Source organism: Mustelus asterias, chromosome 1 (genome assembly GCF_964213995.1).
Source record: "Mustelus asterias chromosome 1, sMusAst1.hap1.1, whole genome shotgun sequence".
Taxonomy (NCBI): domain Eukaryota; kingdom Metazoa; phylum Chordata; class Chondrichthyes; order Carcharhiniformes; family Triakidae; genus Mustelus; species Mustelus asterias.
Genome location: NC_135801.1, coordinates 20,679,331 through 20,698,263, shown reverse-complemented (window position 1 = coordinate 20,698,263; position 18,933 = coordinate 20,679,331). Strand labels below are relative to the sequence as shown.

Genomic DNA, 18,933 nt, shown 5'->3' with positions numbered 1-18,933 from the left:
TGTGTAGTGAACGGACACTTCATCACCTTTGATGCTATGTATTCACAACATCACAATAAAGCTCAATGAGCATCATAACACAAGTAAAATTACGACTCAACAGTATCATTATGTCATAAAGAGGCACTCTGGGTCATTGGATGCATTTTGCATAATTTAACTACAGTTTCTTAAAGAGTGCCACAAATTCAGGTTTGTTTTTCAAATTCCGAGGAGCAGGTAATTCGCAAGCAGATCCCCACGTTTCTGTGTGCCTGAGTTGACTCACCAATGTTCCCTCGAAGCAGTGAGGTTACATAGCAACCCAAAAGTTTCAGTGCATGCAGGCACAAGTCAGACTTGTGAAGTTGCTGTGCAAAAAAAAAATTATAAGGACCTGCACACTTAAATAAATTGTCTGAGCACTAGCAATTTATAGGGTGCACTGTTTACCACTACCTGATACCCATATTGCAATCATGTAACCCAGGGGATTTAACAAATGTATCATGACTGGGCCACTTTGCTTGACCAAATTAAAAAAAAACTGTCTTGCCGCTTACCTTTCAAGCTCTGGCCAAAGCCTGACCTTGCAGCTGTCAAAAATCCTGACCAGTTATGTTTGCTTTTATGCCAACTTAATCCGCGTCCACAACCAGCAGGAAGGGCCTTATTACAGCCAACACCAACCAAGCATTTAGGACCAGTGACTTCCCAACACAATGGATGTGATGTATTTATCAATTACTGAGGCAAGCTGACAAATTGTAAGTAAAAATGCTGGAAACACCCAGCAGGTCTGGCTGTTTAGGTTAATAAATTGTTTACTTTATTTCATTATTTGCATATATGTCTGACCTACCCAAAATATTGCTTTCACAATTTTCACCAAAATCAACTATTTGGTGCAATCAGCGGATTGCAATGTAATGCAGAACAGATATAAAGAAACGCATGGACTCTGTGCTTTTGAGAATCAGCTGCATTTATCTTACAATATTAACCTGATGCTTTAATTCTCAAGGAGCTTGACAAAATAGGGATCATGGTCTTAGAATAAGAGATCAGTTATTCTGGACTAAGAGGATAAATTTGTTCACTCACAGTTGCAAATCTTTGGAAGTTTCTAAACCAGAGGGCTGTAAATGTAACTAAGGAAAAAGACCCTTGTTGTTAGTTTACAGCAGACTCCATAGGTTTTTAGAAGTACTCTGGAACTCTGCCAAAAGGAAGTTTGCCATGCAACATTTTGGATTCAAACCTTTATTGCCTCTCCCTTCTTGTGGTTTTCAAACAGCTGCAATAGCAAGTACTCCAAAACACAGTATTAAACTTGGAGTAAACATACCTTTTTGCTTATTCTGCAATTCTTTCAATTTGGAACAAAGCTCCTCAACTAAGGTCTCAATTCCAGAACTCTAAGGGAAAAAGGAAAATACAATGATCAATACCTACTGTACCATTTCGAACAATTCTTGAAGATTTATCAAGAGCAAGTACTGAGGTAGCATCTGGTAATATTTACTGCACATGGTACAACATATGATTTTGGTCAAATGAAATTCCTATTCTATTTAGCCTGAAACATTTGTTGGCAAAAGGAATATAAATCCAAGTATACATTTTCATTCAAATCAGAGACTAAACAGATATGGTCAAATTTAAAATATTTTTTCAGATATGATAACTACCATAAAATCTGAATTTGTAGAATATTGTAATACCTACCTTCATTGTAAAATTCCTCACTCTTCAAATTTCACATATAAAGAGGTTGAAAAAATATTTGAGGACGCCACCCCTTTAAGGCACCCCATATATGAGGAAGAACTTCTTTATGCGGGGAGTGCTAATAACTTGAGTCGCGGAAGTGGAGATTATGAATGATTTCCGATGGAAATTGGGTGGGCATTTGAGAGAAATGAGAATTACTGAGCTACAGGGACAGAGCAGGGGAATAGGACTGAATGGATTGTTCTGCAGTGAGCCAATATGGACTTGTTGGACCAAGTGACCTCCTTCCGTGCTGTAATGACTCTTAAGTGAGCCAGCACCACAAAATCTTGTTCTGGACAAATCTCTTTACTGGTTGACGAGAAAAAGTAGAATAGACTCCCAACACAAGAGCCAAGTGGAACAACCATGCTAAATCAGAAGGGAGGTGGAATTCTTTTACAAGAATTAATATGCAACAACAAAAGTACATAACCAAAATGGCACAGAGAAACTGTCAGATTGACTTTGAGGACCTGTATTATCAAACTGACAAGGGCAGCACAGATGTACCTGTCACATGGAGTTGCAAAATCAAGTCAAGTTCAATAAAGGCAAACATACTTGACAGTAATTTTGCATATTTCTCGAGAAATGGTTTCCTATATTAACACAAGAAATAGCTTTTGCACAAGTACCAAGAGTTTGGCTTAGTTGTCAGTAATCATCACTCAGATTCAGAAGATTGTGCATTTAGTTCTCTCCCCAAGCCTGGAATCAATAAGCAGCCTAACATTCAGTGCAGCAATATGGAACTGCTGTATTTGTCAAAGATGTCCCTGAAAATTAGAAGTTAAACTGAAGTCTGTCTGTCAAATATACATCTCACTCTAAGTAGTGTCCTCCCAGTGCTTTGAATCAAATTCTTCTCTGAACTAGCACCTCAAAATCACACTACATGGTTAATCATCTCTATGCTCTCCGCAGTGTCACTGTATGTATATTGATTGTACAAATAATGACTGCATTTCAAATACTGGTTATGACATTTTCCAGAGTGATAATAAGGTACTATATAAATTTTCCAGGTAATAAAGCCCACAGTAATCAGGACAGGATACATTTCATTAATTTCTTTTGTGATGGCTTTACCTAATGCACAAGTGTTCAAATTGAAAATCCTATGGCGTCCAGAGAGATTACATTTTTCTTAAGAATCATTACAGCACAGAAGGAGGCCATTCGGCCCATCAAGTCCATATTGCTCACTGTAGAGCAATCCAGTCAGTCCTATTTCCCCCACTCTATCCCTGAAGCTCTGCAACTTCATTCCTCTCAAATACCCAACTTCCTTCAGAAATCATGAATTCTCCTTTCCTTCTCTATGTAAGGTAAGCTTCGTCTGTATAGTGTGCAAGAAACAATACTTTTCACTGTATACTAATAATACAACAATAAATCAAATCAAAATCGCCATTTCCACCAATCAGGTCATTAGCACGCTCTGCATAAAGTTTTTCTCACAATCCTCCTGTATCTCTTGCCTAAAACCTTAAATCTGCGTGCCTTACTTTATTTAATGAACTAATGGGAACAGTCTTTGTAATAACCTTGTACATCTCTGTCGAATCTCCCCTCAATCACCTTTGCTCTGAGAACAACCTCAGTTTTTCCAACCTAACCTTGTAGCGAAATTCTCATTGCTGGAGCCATTCTGGTAATCCTCTGTACACTCTCAAGGATCTTCACAACCTTCATGATGGTGTGGTGAACTGAACCAGACGCAGCACATAGAACATTACAGCGCAGTACAGGCCCTTCGGCCCTCGATGTTGCGCCGACCAGTGAAGCCAATCTAAAGCCCATCTAACCTACACTATTCCAATATCATCCATATGTTTATCCAATGACCATTTAAATGCCGTTAATGTTGGCGAGTCCACTACTGCTGCAGGCAGGGCATTCCACGCCCTTACTACTTTCTGAGTGAAGAACCTACCTCTGACATCTGTCCTATATCTATCACCCCTCAATTTAAAGCTATGTCCCCTCGTGCTAGCTATCACCATCCGAGGAAAAAGGCTCTCACTATCCACCCTATCTAATCCTCTGATCATCTTGTATGCCTCTATTAAGTCACCTCTTAACCTTCTTCTCTCTAACGAAAACAACCTCAAGTCCCTCCGCCTTTCCTCATAAGACACAATACTCTAATGGTGGCCTAACCAGAGCTTGCATATGCTCTCTTTGATGCTGGATACTGTCTTTTGGAAATTAAGAGAGGAGATATCATCTGTGCTACAGGTCGGTGGTGGTAGTGGGGTGGGTGGGATGTGTATGTGGCCGGTACACAATTAGATTAGCTATCCACCACATCCATCTGAACAATATAAAATGTTCCCAAGCTACACATTCCTTTGCCAGAGCACTCACTACTCCAGGATGATCCTGGAAGACAGTAACTACAGGTTTGTCAAGAGTATCAGTGGCAGATTGGTGTATGCCAGAGTCCTCCTTATTCTGCAACTGTTTGTCCCTTTTGCCAGAAATTAACCTCGCACTTGCTCCTGGATTTCATGCATCATCTGGAGGAAGTCAAGCCATACCAAGAGGCTCAGAACTATGAAGAAAAATTGTTTGGATGCATGCCTTAAAAGCCACAACCGTAACCTATGATAACTTTGTTGTCCTTGAAGAGTGAAAAGTGCTCCTGAGGAGTCTTACAGATAACAGTAGCAAGGTGACACTTTACAAGTATAATTCAAATCTATCACCTAAACAACACACAAACCTCCTAAGGTATTTAATTACAAGAATGATTTATTTTGCTCATTTCTCAAGGGAGAAATGCCATTAGATTTGAAAGCCGAATCCTGCATTTTACATTTGGCAAAGTGCAAGTATAAATGTCAAAACAGACATTGGTAATTGATGCATATTTATGCCCTCATATTTTATATACTTTTGGAACAAATACAGAAAGCACATAATTATAGTTCTTACACGATCTTAATTACTTGATTGAACATTTAAGTATTTTGTAATGTGATTTGAATGTCAACATAATAGGCAGCGATCACCCAAAATAGTGATATCAAACAGGTATTTCAAACATTCAGAGTGGTAAAAGAATAATTAATGGAACTAAGTAGCCTCCATGCAATTGGAAAATATGTGCACAAGACAATTACACACGAGCCATATACTTGTCCAGCTGTTCAGATACCTAAAGCTTTCAGCAATTCTAAAACAAAAGGGAAAATGCTATGTAGTTAATTACTTTTATCACAGTTATAAAAATACATTAAAAATAGCTTTATAAAGGATTATATTTTAACTAGCAAGCCAAACATTCAATTTCAGTACTCTCTGTAAGCATATATCCTTCTATCAAATTTCTTTTGTACCGATTCAACATAAGCATGTCAAAAATACCACAAAATACTGCACTGTTTCTATTTTTACTTGCTGAGCTCATTGAAAAACATCTACACAACCTTACGGTGAATAAATGTACCATGCTTAGTTTGAAGGCCTTTGACTTCCAAGTCTCCCAGAACTTTGTCAACATCATTTAAAGTGATTGCATTTACAACAGAATTCTGAAGCATGGAGAAGCTGACATCTATTACCAATGAGAGAGAGAGAGAGAGAAAGAGGGTGAAAGAAGTTGAGGTGTAGAGAGAAAGAGAGAGGGAGAGAGAATGAGATATAAAATTCAAACACATTACCATCCTGCTTTAGCAGGTAAAGTTTGGGTGTTCAATGCTTTGCATTTCCTCTTACATCACGGTATCACTTATCAGCTGACACACAGCATACTGAGTCACAGCAATCCAGTGCAGCCAGTTGTATCAAAAATAGATCACAGCATAGAATGCCAAACCTCAAAGGACCAGTTATTCCACTTCTGGATAGCAGTGGGTGAAGGCATACTGCCTACTGAGTTATTAAAAATTTCTAACCTCAGCATATACTGCTGTGTTGATTTGTTGCCACATTTGATTAAACATTTTGCAGAGTCATAATCTACTGCTTCGATAATTGTTTTCGCTGCCATAGTCACTTCCCTTCACAACGTTACCACATTATTGGCAGGTCACTAGCCTCAAACTTCAAACAGACCATACTTTCTTCATCATATCTCTGTCATGAGAGCATACAGGTCCAGTTCCATTAACTTTGCTGCTCAAATATTTTATATGCCACTTCTTTAAGCAGAAGTTTTGATATCCTCCTGCACCTGGTCTTCGCCTCTCCATTCAATTTTAATGGGCGACCTTCTTTTTGGGTCTATCTACTACCAAGTATTCTGGTTCTATGCCATCCAAGCACATCAAAGGCATCGCAGGGTGTCTCTAGGCAACACCTGGATATTAAAAAATAGTTATCCTCACAATTTATGATGGGGTTAAAAACCACAACCTGAAGAAAGGATGACTCCAAGTCAGTACTCAGTAGAATTCCCCAGATATTGAACTCCAGAATCATAAGAATACTGCTGAAAAACTACATTTTTTGTCAAAGCTTTTTATCTTGCACTCAAGATAAAAAACTTTGATAAAGCAGTCCCATTTTTAAGCAATACTTAAGTTCTGTACTACCAAAAGAATCAAACAAGGTTTTATAGAATTTATAGAAACCCTACAGTGCAGAAGGAGGCCATTCGGCCCATCGAGTCTGCACCGACCACAATCCCACCCAGGCCCTATCCCCACATATTTACCCACTAATCCCTCTAACCTACACATCAGGACTCTAAGGGGCAATTTTTCACCTGGCCAATCAACCTAACCCGCACATCTTTGGACTGTGGGAGGAAACCGGAGCACCCGGAGGAAACCCACGCAGACACGAAGAGAATGTGCAAACTCCACACAGACAGTGACCCAAGCCGGGAATCGAACCCGGGACCCTGGAGCTGTGAAGCAGCAGTGCTAACCACTGTGCTACCGTGCCGCCCAGCACCAGTTTATGGCACAGAAAGTGGCCACTTGGCCCATCGTGTCTGCACCAGCAGAAAAACAGGCTATGCAGTCTAATCCCACTTTCCAGCATTTAGTTTGTTACCCCTGCAGGTAACAGCACTTCAAGCATACCCAGACACCTTCGAAATGAGTTGAGAATTTCTGCGTCTACTGCCCTTTCAGGCAGTTAATTCCAGATCCCCTCAACCCTCTGGGTGAAAAAGAATTTCCTCATCTCCCCAAAATCTTTCTATCGATCACTTTAAATTGAAGCTCCCTGTCACTGACCTCTCTGCTAAAATAAATAGGCCCTGCTCATCAACTCTATCCAGGTCCCTCATAATGTAACTCCTTTATTCAAAAAGGGAGGAAGACAGAAAGCAGGAAACTATAAGCCTGTTAGCCTAACATCTGTCATAAGGAAAATGTTAGAAGCCATTTTTAAGGGTGCAATAAGCAGGGTACTTGGAAACATTCAAGACAATCAGGCAGAATCAACATGGTTTTGCGAAAGGGAAAATCATATTTCAGCAATTTATTGAAGGTCTTTGAATGAGTCATATGTGCTGTGGATAAAGGTAAACTGGTGGATGTACTATACTTAGATTTCCAGAAGGCATTTGAAAAGGTGCCACATTAAAGGTTATTACGTAAAATAAAAGCTCATGGTGTAGGGGCAACATATTTGCATGGCTAGCTGACAGGAAACACAATTGGCATAAATGGATCTTTTTTTGGTTTGCAGGATATGAGTGGTGTGCCACAGGGATTGGTGCTGGGGACTCAACCGTATACAATTAAATGACTTGGATGAAGGGACTAAAAGTTTGGTTGCCAAATTTGCTGATGAGCCAAAAATAGGTAGGAAAGTCAATTGTGAAGAGAACGTAAGGAGGCTAACAAAGGGACATACATATGTTAAATGAGTGGATAAAACTCTGGCAAAGGGAGTATAATGTGGGCAAACGTTACATTTTCCATTTTGACAGGGAAAAAAAAGCTTATTATCTAAATGGGAAGAGATTTGGGGTGGAGAGAGATCTGGGTGTCCTTGTGCATGGATCACAAAAGGCTGGTATACAGGTACAGCAAGCAATTAGGAGAGCTAATAGAATGTTATTATTTAGTGAGAGGAATTGATTACAAAAGTAGGGAGGTTATGCTTCAGTTGTACAGGGCATTGGTGGAGCACTTCTGCAGTAATGTGTACAGTTTTGGTCTCCATGTTTAAGGCAAGATGTAAATATGTGTTATAGTAGCATTTCAGAGAAGGCTTATTAGACTAATATCAGGAATAGGTAGGTTATCTTATGAGGAAAGGTTGGAGAGGTTACGTTTGTAAAGAGTTTAGAAGAATTAGAGGTGACTTGACCTTTAAGACCCTGAGGGATATTGACAGGATGGATGTTTCCTCTTGTCAGAAAATCTAGAACAGGGCAGCTCATTTAAAATACAGACAAGGAGAAATCTTTTCTCTCAGAGGGTCACGGGTCTCTGGAACGCTCTTCCTCAAAAGGCAGTGAAAGCAGAATCCTTGAATATTTTAAAACAAAGCTAGATAGCTTCTTGATTAACAAGAGGGGCGAAAGGTTATCGGGATACGCAGAAAGGTGGGGTTGAAGCTACAATCAGATCAGCCATGATCTTATTGAATGGTGGATCAGGCTCGAGAGGCGGAGTGGCCTGCTCCTGCCCCTAATTTGTATGTTTTGTATTTTTCAATCAAATCTCCCCTCAGTCTCCTCTGTTCCAAGAACAACCCCAACCTATCCAAACTCTCCTCATAGCTGCAATTTTCTAGTTCTGGAAAATCTCCTCTGCACCCTCGCTAATGCAATTACATCCTTTCTGTAATGAGGTGACCAGAATTTCACAGTACATCTTGCAAATCATTTTAGCCTTTATTTTCAACTTAGTGTTGTGGGATAAGTTAAATATAGAGGTAAATGAACATCTCTATTAAAAAAAGGACACTCGTTTATGGGTTTAACTTAATAATGGATTGAGCTGTGGGATTTAATCTCAATCCCACTTAACAAAAATGAAATTTGACTATATGTATTCCCTACAGAGCAAATGTCTTCATTATTATAAAATAGACCATCCCTTGACTTACTGTGAGTAACACCAAGGACACCTGTTAATTATATATTAAAAGTTCTGTATATGCCATGCACTTAATTTCCACATTAACCTACTTCTTATGCCACAATTTGGATCAAACATCCCAGATTGGTATTCATAATAGAAAAACTACATGCTAATATTTTCATAATGGTAAGCCCTAGGTCAAGATTTGTCTGTCACACAAATTTGTTAAAGTTGTTTCCATAGGCCTCTTTCACCTCTACCCATATCCTTGGCTCTCCCATGGAAAATGAATCTCCTTTCGTGCTTGACCCAAGTATAAGGAGATGGGGGTTAGATTTTAGTGTACATTCACCCTTTTTTCTGCTCTAATTTCAGCGAATAAGCAATGCAAACTTCAGAAAATTTACAGTTTTTCTACGGTTTAAATAACTTTTCCAAAGTTACATATCAAATCAAAATTTACATCCCAAATAGTAGCTATTGGTTTCTTATTACACACTTTTAAAAAATCATAGAATGGAACAGCACAGGAGGCAGCCATTCGGCCTGTCACATCCATGCTCCACTCTGTAAGAGTATCCAGCTAGTCCCACTCCCCCACTTTTTCCTCATGGCTCTGCAAACTTTCGCTCTTCAGATAATAATTCAATTCCTTTTTGAAAGCCACAATTGATTCTTGCTACAACGCACTCTCGGGCAGTAGACCTAAATCACTCCACTGGGAAAAAAAGTTTCCCGCATGCCACCATTGTTTCTTTTGCCAATCACCTTAAGTTTATGTCCACTAGTTTTGGACCCTTCCACCAATGGGAGCAGTTTCTTTTCCCTACCTACTCTGTCCAGATCCTTCATGATTTTGAACACCTCTAGTAAATCCCTTTTCAACCTTCTCTTCTCCAAGGAGAACAGTCCCCAACAGCTTTGCCAAATTATCCTCTTAACTGATATCTCTCATTCCTGGAACCATTCTCATAAATCTTTTCCCTAAAGCTTCCACATCCTTTCTAGAGTGTGGTGCCCAGAATTGGGCCAAACCAGTGTTTTTTAAAGGTTTATTATAACTTCCATGCTCTTGTACCCTATGCCTCTATTTATAAAGCCCAGGATCTTGTGTGCTATTAACTGCTTTCTGAATCTGCCTGCCACCTTCAACAATTTATGCGCATATACACCCAGTCCTTCTGTTCTTTAAAGACAGTCCATTGCTCATTTGTTCCCTTTGCCTTTCTCTTGGATTCCAATTTCCCCAGGCCAGATCCGAGCTCACCCCATTGAAACTGGCCCTTCCCAGATTAATTATTTTTCTCTAGTTTGTTCTTTGTCCTTTTCCATAGCTGATATTATAATTGCTATCCCCCCTTGTTATCTTTGAACGTATGCCAGTCTAAAACATTCATCCATCCAAATGAAAGTTTACTTTAATAGTGAATTTTAAAATAAAATACAACTATTGTATCTACAAATATGCAAAGCAATGTAGCCCTTAACAATCTACTTCATTGGACTATGGGGTAAAGCTTAAACAAAACAAACACAGCAAAACACGTTATAATACCAAGCCAGTTGGGAAAAAAACTCATCAGATATTGAACAGTTGAACAATCAACAGAGGTAATTGATGGTGAATGCAAGAATCAAAATATTTGCTATCTATTGCTTACATAGTGAGGTAAACCTATTGTGGTTGAATGTAAGCGATCTAAAGACAAAGCAACTGATCCAATATCTGCATATGGATAACTGAAACAGATTACTTCACGTTCATTATATACTAATCTTATCATAAGAGGCAAGGGGCGGAAATTTCCCAAAAAACGATCGTGTGTAATTTCAGGTGAGAAAACCAGTGTGATTCGAGCTGGATATGCCAGCGCGAATCAGATCACAATTTTCACAAACGTAGTTATTTTTTGGGAGACTGGTGAGTTTTGCATCGGTTCTGAAAGGGCTGGGCCGAAACGTGCTGGCAAACGTGGCTTCACAGAGATTGGGTGCCCTTTTTAAAGGGCGCCTTGATCTCAAATTGAAATCAAGGACCCTCTCTCTCCCCCCATGGATATCCCCTTTCATAAGCCTCTCGTTCATGACCGTCCCCACTTCATGCTTCCTTCATGACCGCCCCCATTTCTTGCCCTCACTCCTGGCTCCACCCCTCTCAGGCCCCCAGCCCCACTGGCACGAGCCCAGTGGCCAGGGTGCCAGGCTGACATTGCCAGTTGGTTTAGCCAGGTGGCACAGCCAGATGGGCAATTCTCAGCCATATCCCCAACCATTGGGGGCTTCGATGGCCTCCGAGCCTCTCCGGCATGGCCATCACGCCTGGTCTCCATTTGTGGAAACTAGTAGTGTTTTTTGCCAGGATCTCACTGTGCCCAAGGGTCAGAAAATCCCAGGAGCAGGGAAAATCCTCTGCATATTTAACTGCTCATTTAAATATAACGATCAGAATCCTGCCCAATACATCTGGGAGTGGTGGGTGGGAGGATACCGACGAGAACATGCTAAACCACTCACCCGTGATTTTTCATCCCCACTCCGTTCTAACGCGCTCTCCACTAAGCACGACATGGCTGGAAAATCATGGCCAAGGTGTCACAGGTTTCAGTTTATCTGTTTTCTGACTATAAGAGATGAATGATAAAACTTACCTCCTTTAATCAGGCATAATTTCAGGGTGTTGGAAATGTCCAATGCGGTGTGTTACACTTTTGGACTTCACTGCATGCAGTATTGCCCTTGGCCAGACAGAGTACTCATGCAGGATGACAGATTAGTTTATCTAACATGAAAAATGTCAAAGCAGGATTAAACAGCTGTTGTAGAGATCAGCTGCCCAGCCACATGAAGTAACTTAAAGCAGTGTGTTTCACTGTGACTGCTGCTTCTATTGAATCTAGAAGCCCCTGGGCTCACAATATTTTCATTGCAATTTTTCTGAATAAACTTACAAATTAACACTGCTTAGGTAACAGCACTAGAATGAAACTGATACCATAACATTGCTTGATCACAGCAAGTTCAGGCACAGTAAAATTCAATACACCAACAGCTTTGTAGACACATGGCAAATGGAATATTCCCATATTGTAATGTGTTTAAATTTAATCTTATGTTAAAAGAACAATGCAGGAGAAAGAAAGCCTGTGAAGTGATTTGTCACTGGAATTTGATGTGGAGATGCCAGCGTTGGACTGGGGTGAGTCACTAATCTGATGAAGGAGCAGCGCTCCGAAAACTCATGATACCAAATAAACCTGTTGGACTTTAATCTAGTGTTGTGAGACTTCTTACTGGAATTTGAGGATCAGACATGTTTTGGAGTTTTTTCTTAATGAAAGCATATGAAAATTATTACAAAAGAAAATAATGGACTGTGGGCAGCACACTATTTTTAATCTTGGTGAAAAATTATATTAAGTTCAGTCAAACATTGGGAATGGAAGGGGCAGAAAGTAAGGGATTTAGAGGTAAGCAAATGCAAATCAGCAGAGGCAGAAGAAATAGCCAGCTACCAGAAGAGGAGAAATACATCAAGTATTTGCTGATCAACTGTTTAAACCCTCTCTTTCATTAAACTTTAATTGAAGAGAAAAACAACCTTGTGCATTCTAGTGCTATCCTCCAGAGGCAACCAACCCTGATCCATTGTCACCTATTCCAGAAAACACTTGGCCCTGGTAAACTGAATGAGAAATAAATCTAGTGGCAGAAGAGTAGCCTTAGAGAGATAATGGAGCCTGAATTAGGGGGAAAGCAATTATTCAGTGGTAGCACTCTCATCTCTAAGATCAAGGTTTCAAGATCCACTCCACAGGCTTAAACACACAATCCAATACTGAGGGAATGCATCACTAACTAAGGTGAAGGTGATGGGTAGGATAGGGTGGAGAATAAGATGAATGGGGGTGATTCAAGAGTGGACAGTGGGGAATAGTGCAGGAAAAGTGAACAGTTTACCAGGGCCAAGTGTTTTCTGGAATAGGTGACAATGGATCAGGGTTGGTTGCCTCTGGAGGATAGTACTAGAATGCACAAGGTTGTTTTTCTCTTCAATTAAAGTTTAATGAAGGAGAGGGTTTAAACAGTTGATCAGCAACAGTTTCTGTGATCGCTGCAGGCCAAAGAGGTTGGGTGGATAAATCGTGCTCAGTGGCAAAGGCCCAAATTGTTGCCTTTGCTGATCTCCATTTGCTTACATCTGAATCTTGTCTGTGGTGGAAGATGTATTATATATTAACGATCTAGATGACGGGACTGGGGGCATTCTGGCCAAGTTTGCCGATGATACAAAGATAGGTGGAGGGGCAGGTAGTATTGAGGAGGTGGGGAGGCTGCAGAAAGATTTAGACAGTTTAGGAGAGTGGTCCAAGAAGTGGCTGATGAAATTCAACGTGGGCAAGTGCGAGGTCTTGCACTTTGGAAAAAAGAATAGAGGCATGGACTATTTTCTAAACGGTGACAAAATTCATAATGCTAAAGTGCAAAGGGACTTGGGAGTCCTAGTCCAGGATTCTCTAAAGGTAAACTTGCAGGTTGAGTCCGCAATTAAGAAAGCAAATGTAATGTTGTCATTTATCTCAAGAGGCTTGGAATACAAAAGCAGGGATGTACTTCTGAGGCTTTATAAAGCACTGGTTAGGCCCCATTTGGAGTACTGTGAGCAATTTTGGGCCCCACACCTCAGGAAGGACATACTGGCACTGGAGCGGGTCCAGTGGAGATTCACACGGATGATCCCAGGAATGGTAGGCCTGACATACGATGAACGTCTGAGGATCGTGGGATTATATTCATTGGAGTTTAGGAGGTTGAGGGGAGATCTAATAGAAACTTACAAGATAATGAACGGCTTAGATAGGATGGACGTAGGGAAGTTGTTTCCATTAGCAGGGGAGACTAGGACGCGGGGGCACAGCCTTAGAATAAAAGGGAGTCACTTTAGAACAGAGATGAGGAGAAATTTATTCAGCCAGAGAGTGGTAGGTCTGTGGAATTCATTGCCACAGAGGGCTGTGGAGGCCGAGACGTTGAGCGTCTTCAAGACAGAAATTGATAAAATTCTTGATTTCTCGAGGAATTAAGGGCTATGGGGAGAGAGCGGGTAAATGGAGTTGAAATCAACCATGATTGAATGGTGGAGTGGACTCGATGGGCCGAATGGCCTTACTTCCGCTCCTATGTCTTATGGTCTTATGGAAGAGGGCACAAAGCACCATACAAAAATGATTTGCATACAGACTAAGTGGGGATGAAGCTAACATTCACAACAAGATAATTTTATAATCTTGGCTGGTTTAGAATAAGTACCATTAACAGCACAGCACCAGAACTATATATCTGAATAAACTTGAACACAAAGGAATATGACTTGCCTTTATCTCAGGAGGAGGAACCAATTTGCTAGTGTACAGTTCAGAGAATCCTGGTTTGATTTTGGTGTTTTAAATGCAAATCAGTCTCTACATTCAAGTTGCTTCTAGACTTTTTTGAATATAAATACAGAAAGAAAATCAAACTTCACACAGAGGCAGAGATAAGTGGACAATTATCTCGATGGTTCTTTAGTATAACTTAGGAACACTTTTTGAATTGAAAGTCAGAAGTGATCAAGAGTCATGACTTATAGAATGGTCTCGGAAAACAAATTGATCAAATTAAATTTAAACTCACAGCAATCTTGGTCTTTGCTCTGAAGTCCTCTGAAAATAAATTTCAAACCCAAACAAAACCCTCTTTCAGGAAAATATTTTATTTTGCAAAGCGAAGACAAATGTTCTACAATTACATCTTTCAACTTTTAGGACTGATATTACGCTGTTCACAATAACAGAAGACAAAGTCCGGAATTTGCAACATCTTGCTAGTCCACAGTAAAAGCTTTTGGTAAAGCTCTATATTTTTTGTGTATGACGAAAATATGAGTTTATAACTTGCAAAAACACTGGGCCTGTAAATTATGTTGACCAAATTGTCTAGAAAAACCCTAAAACATCAGCTTGAAGAAACAATGGGACAGTGTTGATTCAGAATTCATCAAAACATGCAGTGCTGCTCATTTGGTTTGAAGGTCAATGCCAAAACTTTACCAGAAGATAGCTTTCAAACTTCATTCATCAACTGAATAGGGGCGGCACGGTAGCACAGTGGTTAGCACTGCTGCTTCACAGCTGCAGGGACCTGGGTTCAATTCCCGGCTTGGGTCACTGTCTGTGTGGAGTTTGCACATTCTCCTCATGTCTGCGTGGGTTTCCTCCAGCTGCTCCGGTTTCCTCCCACAGTCCAAAGATGTGCGGGTTAGGTTGACTGGCGATGGTAAAATTGCCCCTTAGTGTCCTGGGATGCGTAGATTGGAGGGATTAGCGGGTAAAATATGTAGGGTTATGGGGGATAGGGCCTGGGTGGAATTGTGGTCGGTGCAGACTCGATGGGCTGAATGGCCTCTTTCTGTACTGTAGGGTTTCTATGATTTAACTGCAACTATCCTTTCAGCTGAAAGAGCTATTTTCTGGAAAAGGCCTTTAGATTTATCTCAGAGAGCAGGAGGGTGTTTGATCTCCATGTGACATTTTAGCTTAAATAAAAACAATAAATATTGGAAATAAATCAGAACAAAATAAAACGTCATTAACCTGAAACAGTAATTCTGTATCTGCTCCACTGATGCTGCCTGACCAGCTGAGTATTTCCAGGATTTTCTGTTTTTATTTCAGATTTCCAATATTTGCAATATTTTGCTTAATTGGTATCAAGTTATCTTCAGAAAGAACTACAGCACAGTCTGGTCAACAATTTTCATCAGAGTTGTAAAATAAATCCCAAATATAGATTGTATTTTCTAGTTTTCTTGCTGGCAAACTTAATTTTCAACGAACAAACAACAGGCCCTTCGGCCCTCCAAGCCTGTGCCGCTCCAAGCCTGTGCCGCTCCTTGGTCCAACTAGACCAATCGTTTGTATCCCTCCATTCCCAGGCTGCTCAAAATAATTCTATTCCTTCACAATTATCCAAACCACCAATCGTTGAAGTTAGGTCAGTTATAGAACACAAGAGCTTTAAACTTAAATTTCTCTGTCTCTTTTAGATTAAAAAAAAATCAGACTTTTGATACACTTGCTCTAGTTATGAGCAGTTGCATCATCAGCTCCCTTTCTCAGTCAGCCTGTGCTCCTTGCATCCTTGCTGCACCATCCCCAGTTCAGGAGTACCTGATCTAAACTGACACCTCAGTGGAGTACTGAGGCAGTCGTACACAGTTGGACTTCACAAATTTCAAGTGAAACCATGCTTCACTAGGTGGGTGTAAAAGATGCTATGGGACTGTTCAAAGAACAGTAGTTCTGTTAGTGTCCTGTCCAAAACTTGCATACTGCTCAATGCCAGTAAGACCAGATTTCTGATCATTTTCCTCATTGCTATACACAAACTGGTTGCTCTGTTTCCTAACATTCCAAGTGACTACTTTGCAAAAGTACTCAATTGACTTCGAAGTGTTTTGAGATGTCCTGAAAACGAGAACAAGAGGAAGGAGGAGGAGAAGAACTCTAATGTAATTCTAATGTAAATTCTCATGTTTTTTCTAATGTGAATTCTCATGTTTCTGCAACATGGATCATGAAATTGTTGTTGAGTACGATTTTGTATCATAGTCCAGAACATATTTTGTAACAAAGAGGTATTTTTATTTATTCGAAGCTGAAATGTTGGAATAATAACACCATTCTGATTTCTCTAAACCCTACACTTCAGTGAACTCTGTACACTGCAACATATTTTCAGCTGATTTAAGCATGTACATTTAATTATTCGCATGCTCAGATCAGTTACCAGTAATAAAAACATAATGAAAGTAGGTCAATCATTTTAATAATAAAACTAGCACATTGCCCATAGCATGGCTAAGAGCATGTTGAAGGATTTACCGTTCCACAATAATTAGGGCTGTATACTATGTTATGCATGGTGCATTATCAGGCCAGTGATTTACAGAGACATTAACAAATTTTGTTTTTATAGCGTGCTTTTTTTAAAAACTCACTATAGCATTGCTCATGGGAAGGGAGACAGGAGACAGAAATAATGAAAGAGAGAAGTGAAAATTGAGAGATGGGGAGGGGGGGAGGGGAGTGAAAGAAGGTAGTGGTAAGGTATAAGAGTACTAGGATAAGTGTGAAAGGTAAGGAGCAGAAGACAGAGGTTTTGAGAGCAAGAGAGAGAAGTGAAAGGGAAACAAGAGCAAGAGGAGGGGAGAATGAGTGTGACGCACTTTGGGACTGTTTTCTTATGTCAAAGGTGTTGTATGAGTGTAATTTATTGATTAACTAAAGAACCACTGCATATATCACATTAGTAGTTTGGCCAGTCAAGTATAAGGGAGCATGGTGAATTCAAAAGGGATTGAGACAATTTAAACAGGTAGGCTTTTATGTAGCTAAAGGTAATATAGTGCGTATTAGAACAAAAACATGAAAAAGAGGTATAAGAGGTAAATGCCAGCAAAAGGAAAGGTTTCACCTGTGCAACAATAGCTAACTATTAACTGAAACCATCCTGTCAACATGAAGCCATTAAAAAAGTTCATTAGTGTCAGAATGCATTTTGCAAGTATTTGATAAATTAATCCAAACTTTATAGACAATTGACATGACCACATTTGAAATATTGCTTACAATTTGTGACATCACAATATTCAGAAAGAAGGGTTTGGAGAAAACCTGCAAAGCTATTTTTCATTGGCGAAAGTAGGAAAATATTTAGAAGCAACAGAAGTGGTAACTCCAAGACTGGGCATTTCAGGCGCCTACGGTGAATGCTGTCTGGATAACTGCTGACATTCAGTGCCAAATTTTCTATTCATGTTAACTAATAGATTTAAAATCGGACCCATAATCTTCCAGCCAGCATTCCAGGAGAGCTTTTCTGTGCTCTAATTGGCCAATAGATGAATGAGCTCAAAATAAAAGCCAAATATTGCTGAGGCTGGAAATCTGAAAGCAAAACCGAAAATGTCAGAAATACTCAGTTCTGATACTAGGCCAGTGACCTGAAACATTGGGGCGATCTTTGCAGCTCGTCCCACCGATCGATCAGCGTGGTGAGCCAGCAAGATCAGACAGGAGGCGAAAAAACTGGGTTTGCGCCTCTCGCGATGTTACCAGCCCCATTCTGCTGGTGTAATCAGCCTTGCATAAACAAGCTGATTTAAATATTTATCAAGGTGATTTTAATATGATCAGTGAGTCCAAGATTCAATTGTCCAGGCTCACTGCCTCAACAACCTTACCCGGCGAGGACCACACATGGTCCCCGCCAACATAGTGCACTGGGAAATTGGAGTGCCTGTGCAATGGCGCCTGACAGCTCAGTAGCCAGCTTCCTAGTGCGATTAGGCTCAGCCCACATCCCCTTCTGGTGAGAATCACATTTTGCCTATTTTTTTCTAAATGCCATATGGTTGCATCTGGGAGCTCACCCAAAAAATGGGCGTGATTCTCTCCTATTTTCACACTCGTTCGGCACTTAGAATTGTTTTGGTAAGATCATCCCCATTAACTACTGCTTTTTCCACTGATGCTGGCTGATCTGCTGAGCATTTTCGTTTCTAATATAGGCAAATGAGCCCTTCAGGCACTAGCTGGCTAATTTGTTTGAACTGTGAGCAAAGAGGTTGAGGTCAGAACACTATTAAAATCACATTAAATCAAGACAGTTTTTTTCCCTCCTATGTAATAGTGGATAGATATAACATTTTAATGAGCTAATTTTTGTTAATGAGTTGGATTTAAAAAAATAATAACTCTGCATAGTATCTTTTATTGTGGCCATAACTAGATAAGCATAGCTGGAGATGATCAACCACTCTGAACGTAATGGTTTTTTGAGCTGTTGCAATGTTAAAACATTACTACCCTGGTAAGTAATCAGTCAAAAGATTATCATTGGTTTGAACACAACTTTGGGACATTGATGAAATGATCTTTCCAATCTACAAAAATTCCACATTCATGCTTATCCATTTGCCAACCAAGCTTACTCTTGAGGTTTTCTGCAGATGATGTAATGAAAGTACAAGTGGTCACTAATAAAATAATTCGGAAAATCTCTAACATAATCATGCATCTGAAAACTGCTTTTTAAATGTTTTGTAAAGCTTTGATACAATTTATATTATCTGGTTATGAATACT

The 18,933-nt window shown here is 39.9% G+C and overlaps 1 protein-coding gene across 8 annotated transcripts in view; it reads right to left on the bottom strand.

The window, feature by feature from the left end:
• Positions 1-18,933, bottom strand: part of kiaa0232 (KIAA0232 ortholog) — a 107,661-nt gene that overhangs the window by 32,656 nt on the left and 56,072 nt on the right. For 7 of the 8 annotated variants that reach the window (XM_078210235.1, XM_078210277.1, XM_078210252.1 and 4 more), the window contains one exon: positions 1,328-1,397. In XM_078210235.1, the coding sequence (XP_078066361.1) occupies positions 1,328-1,397 (70 nt within the window). Of the gene's footprint in view, positions 1-1,327; positions 1,398-5,423; positions 5,521-18,933 lie in introns of those variants that run through there. The other variant, XM_078210282.1, reaches the window with a different exon arrangement.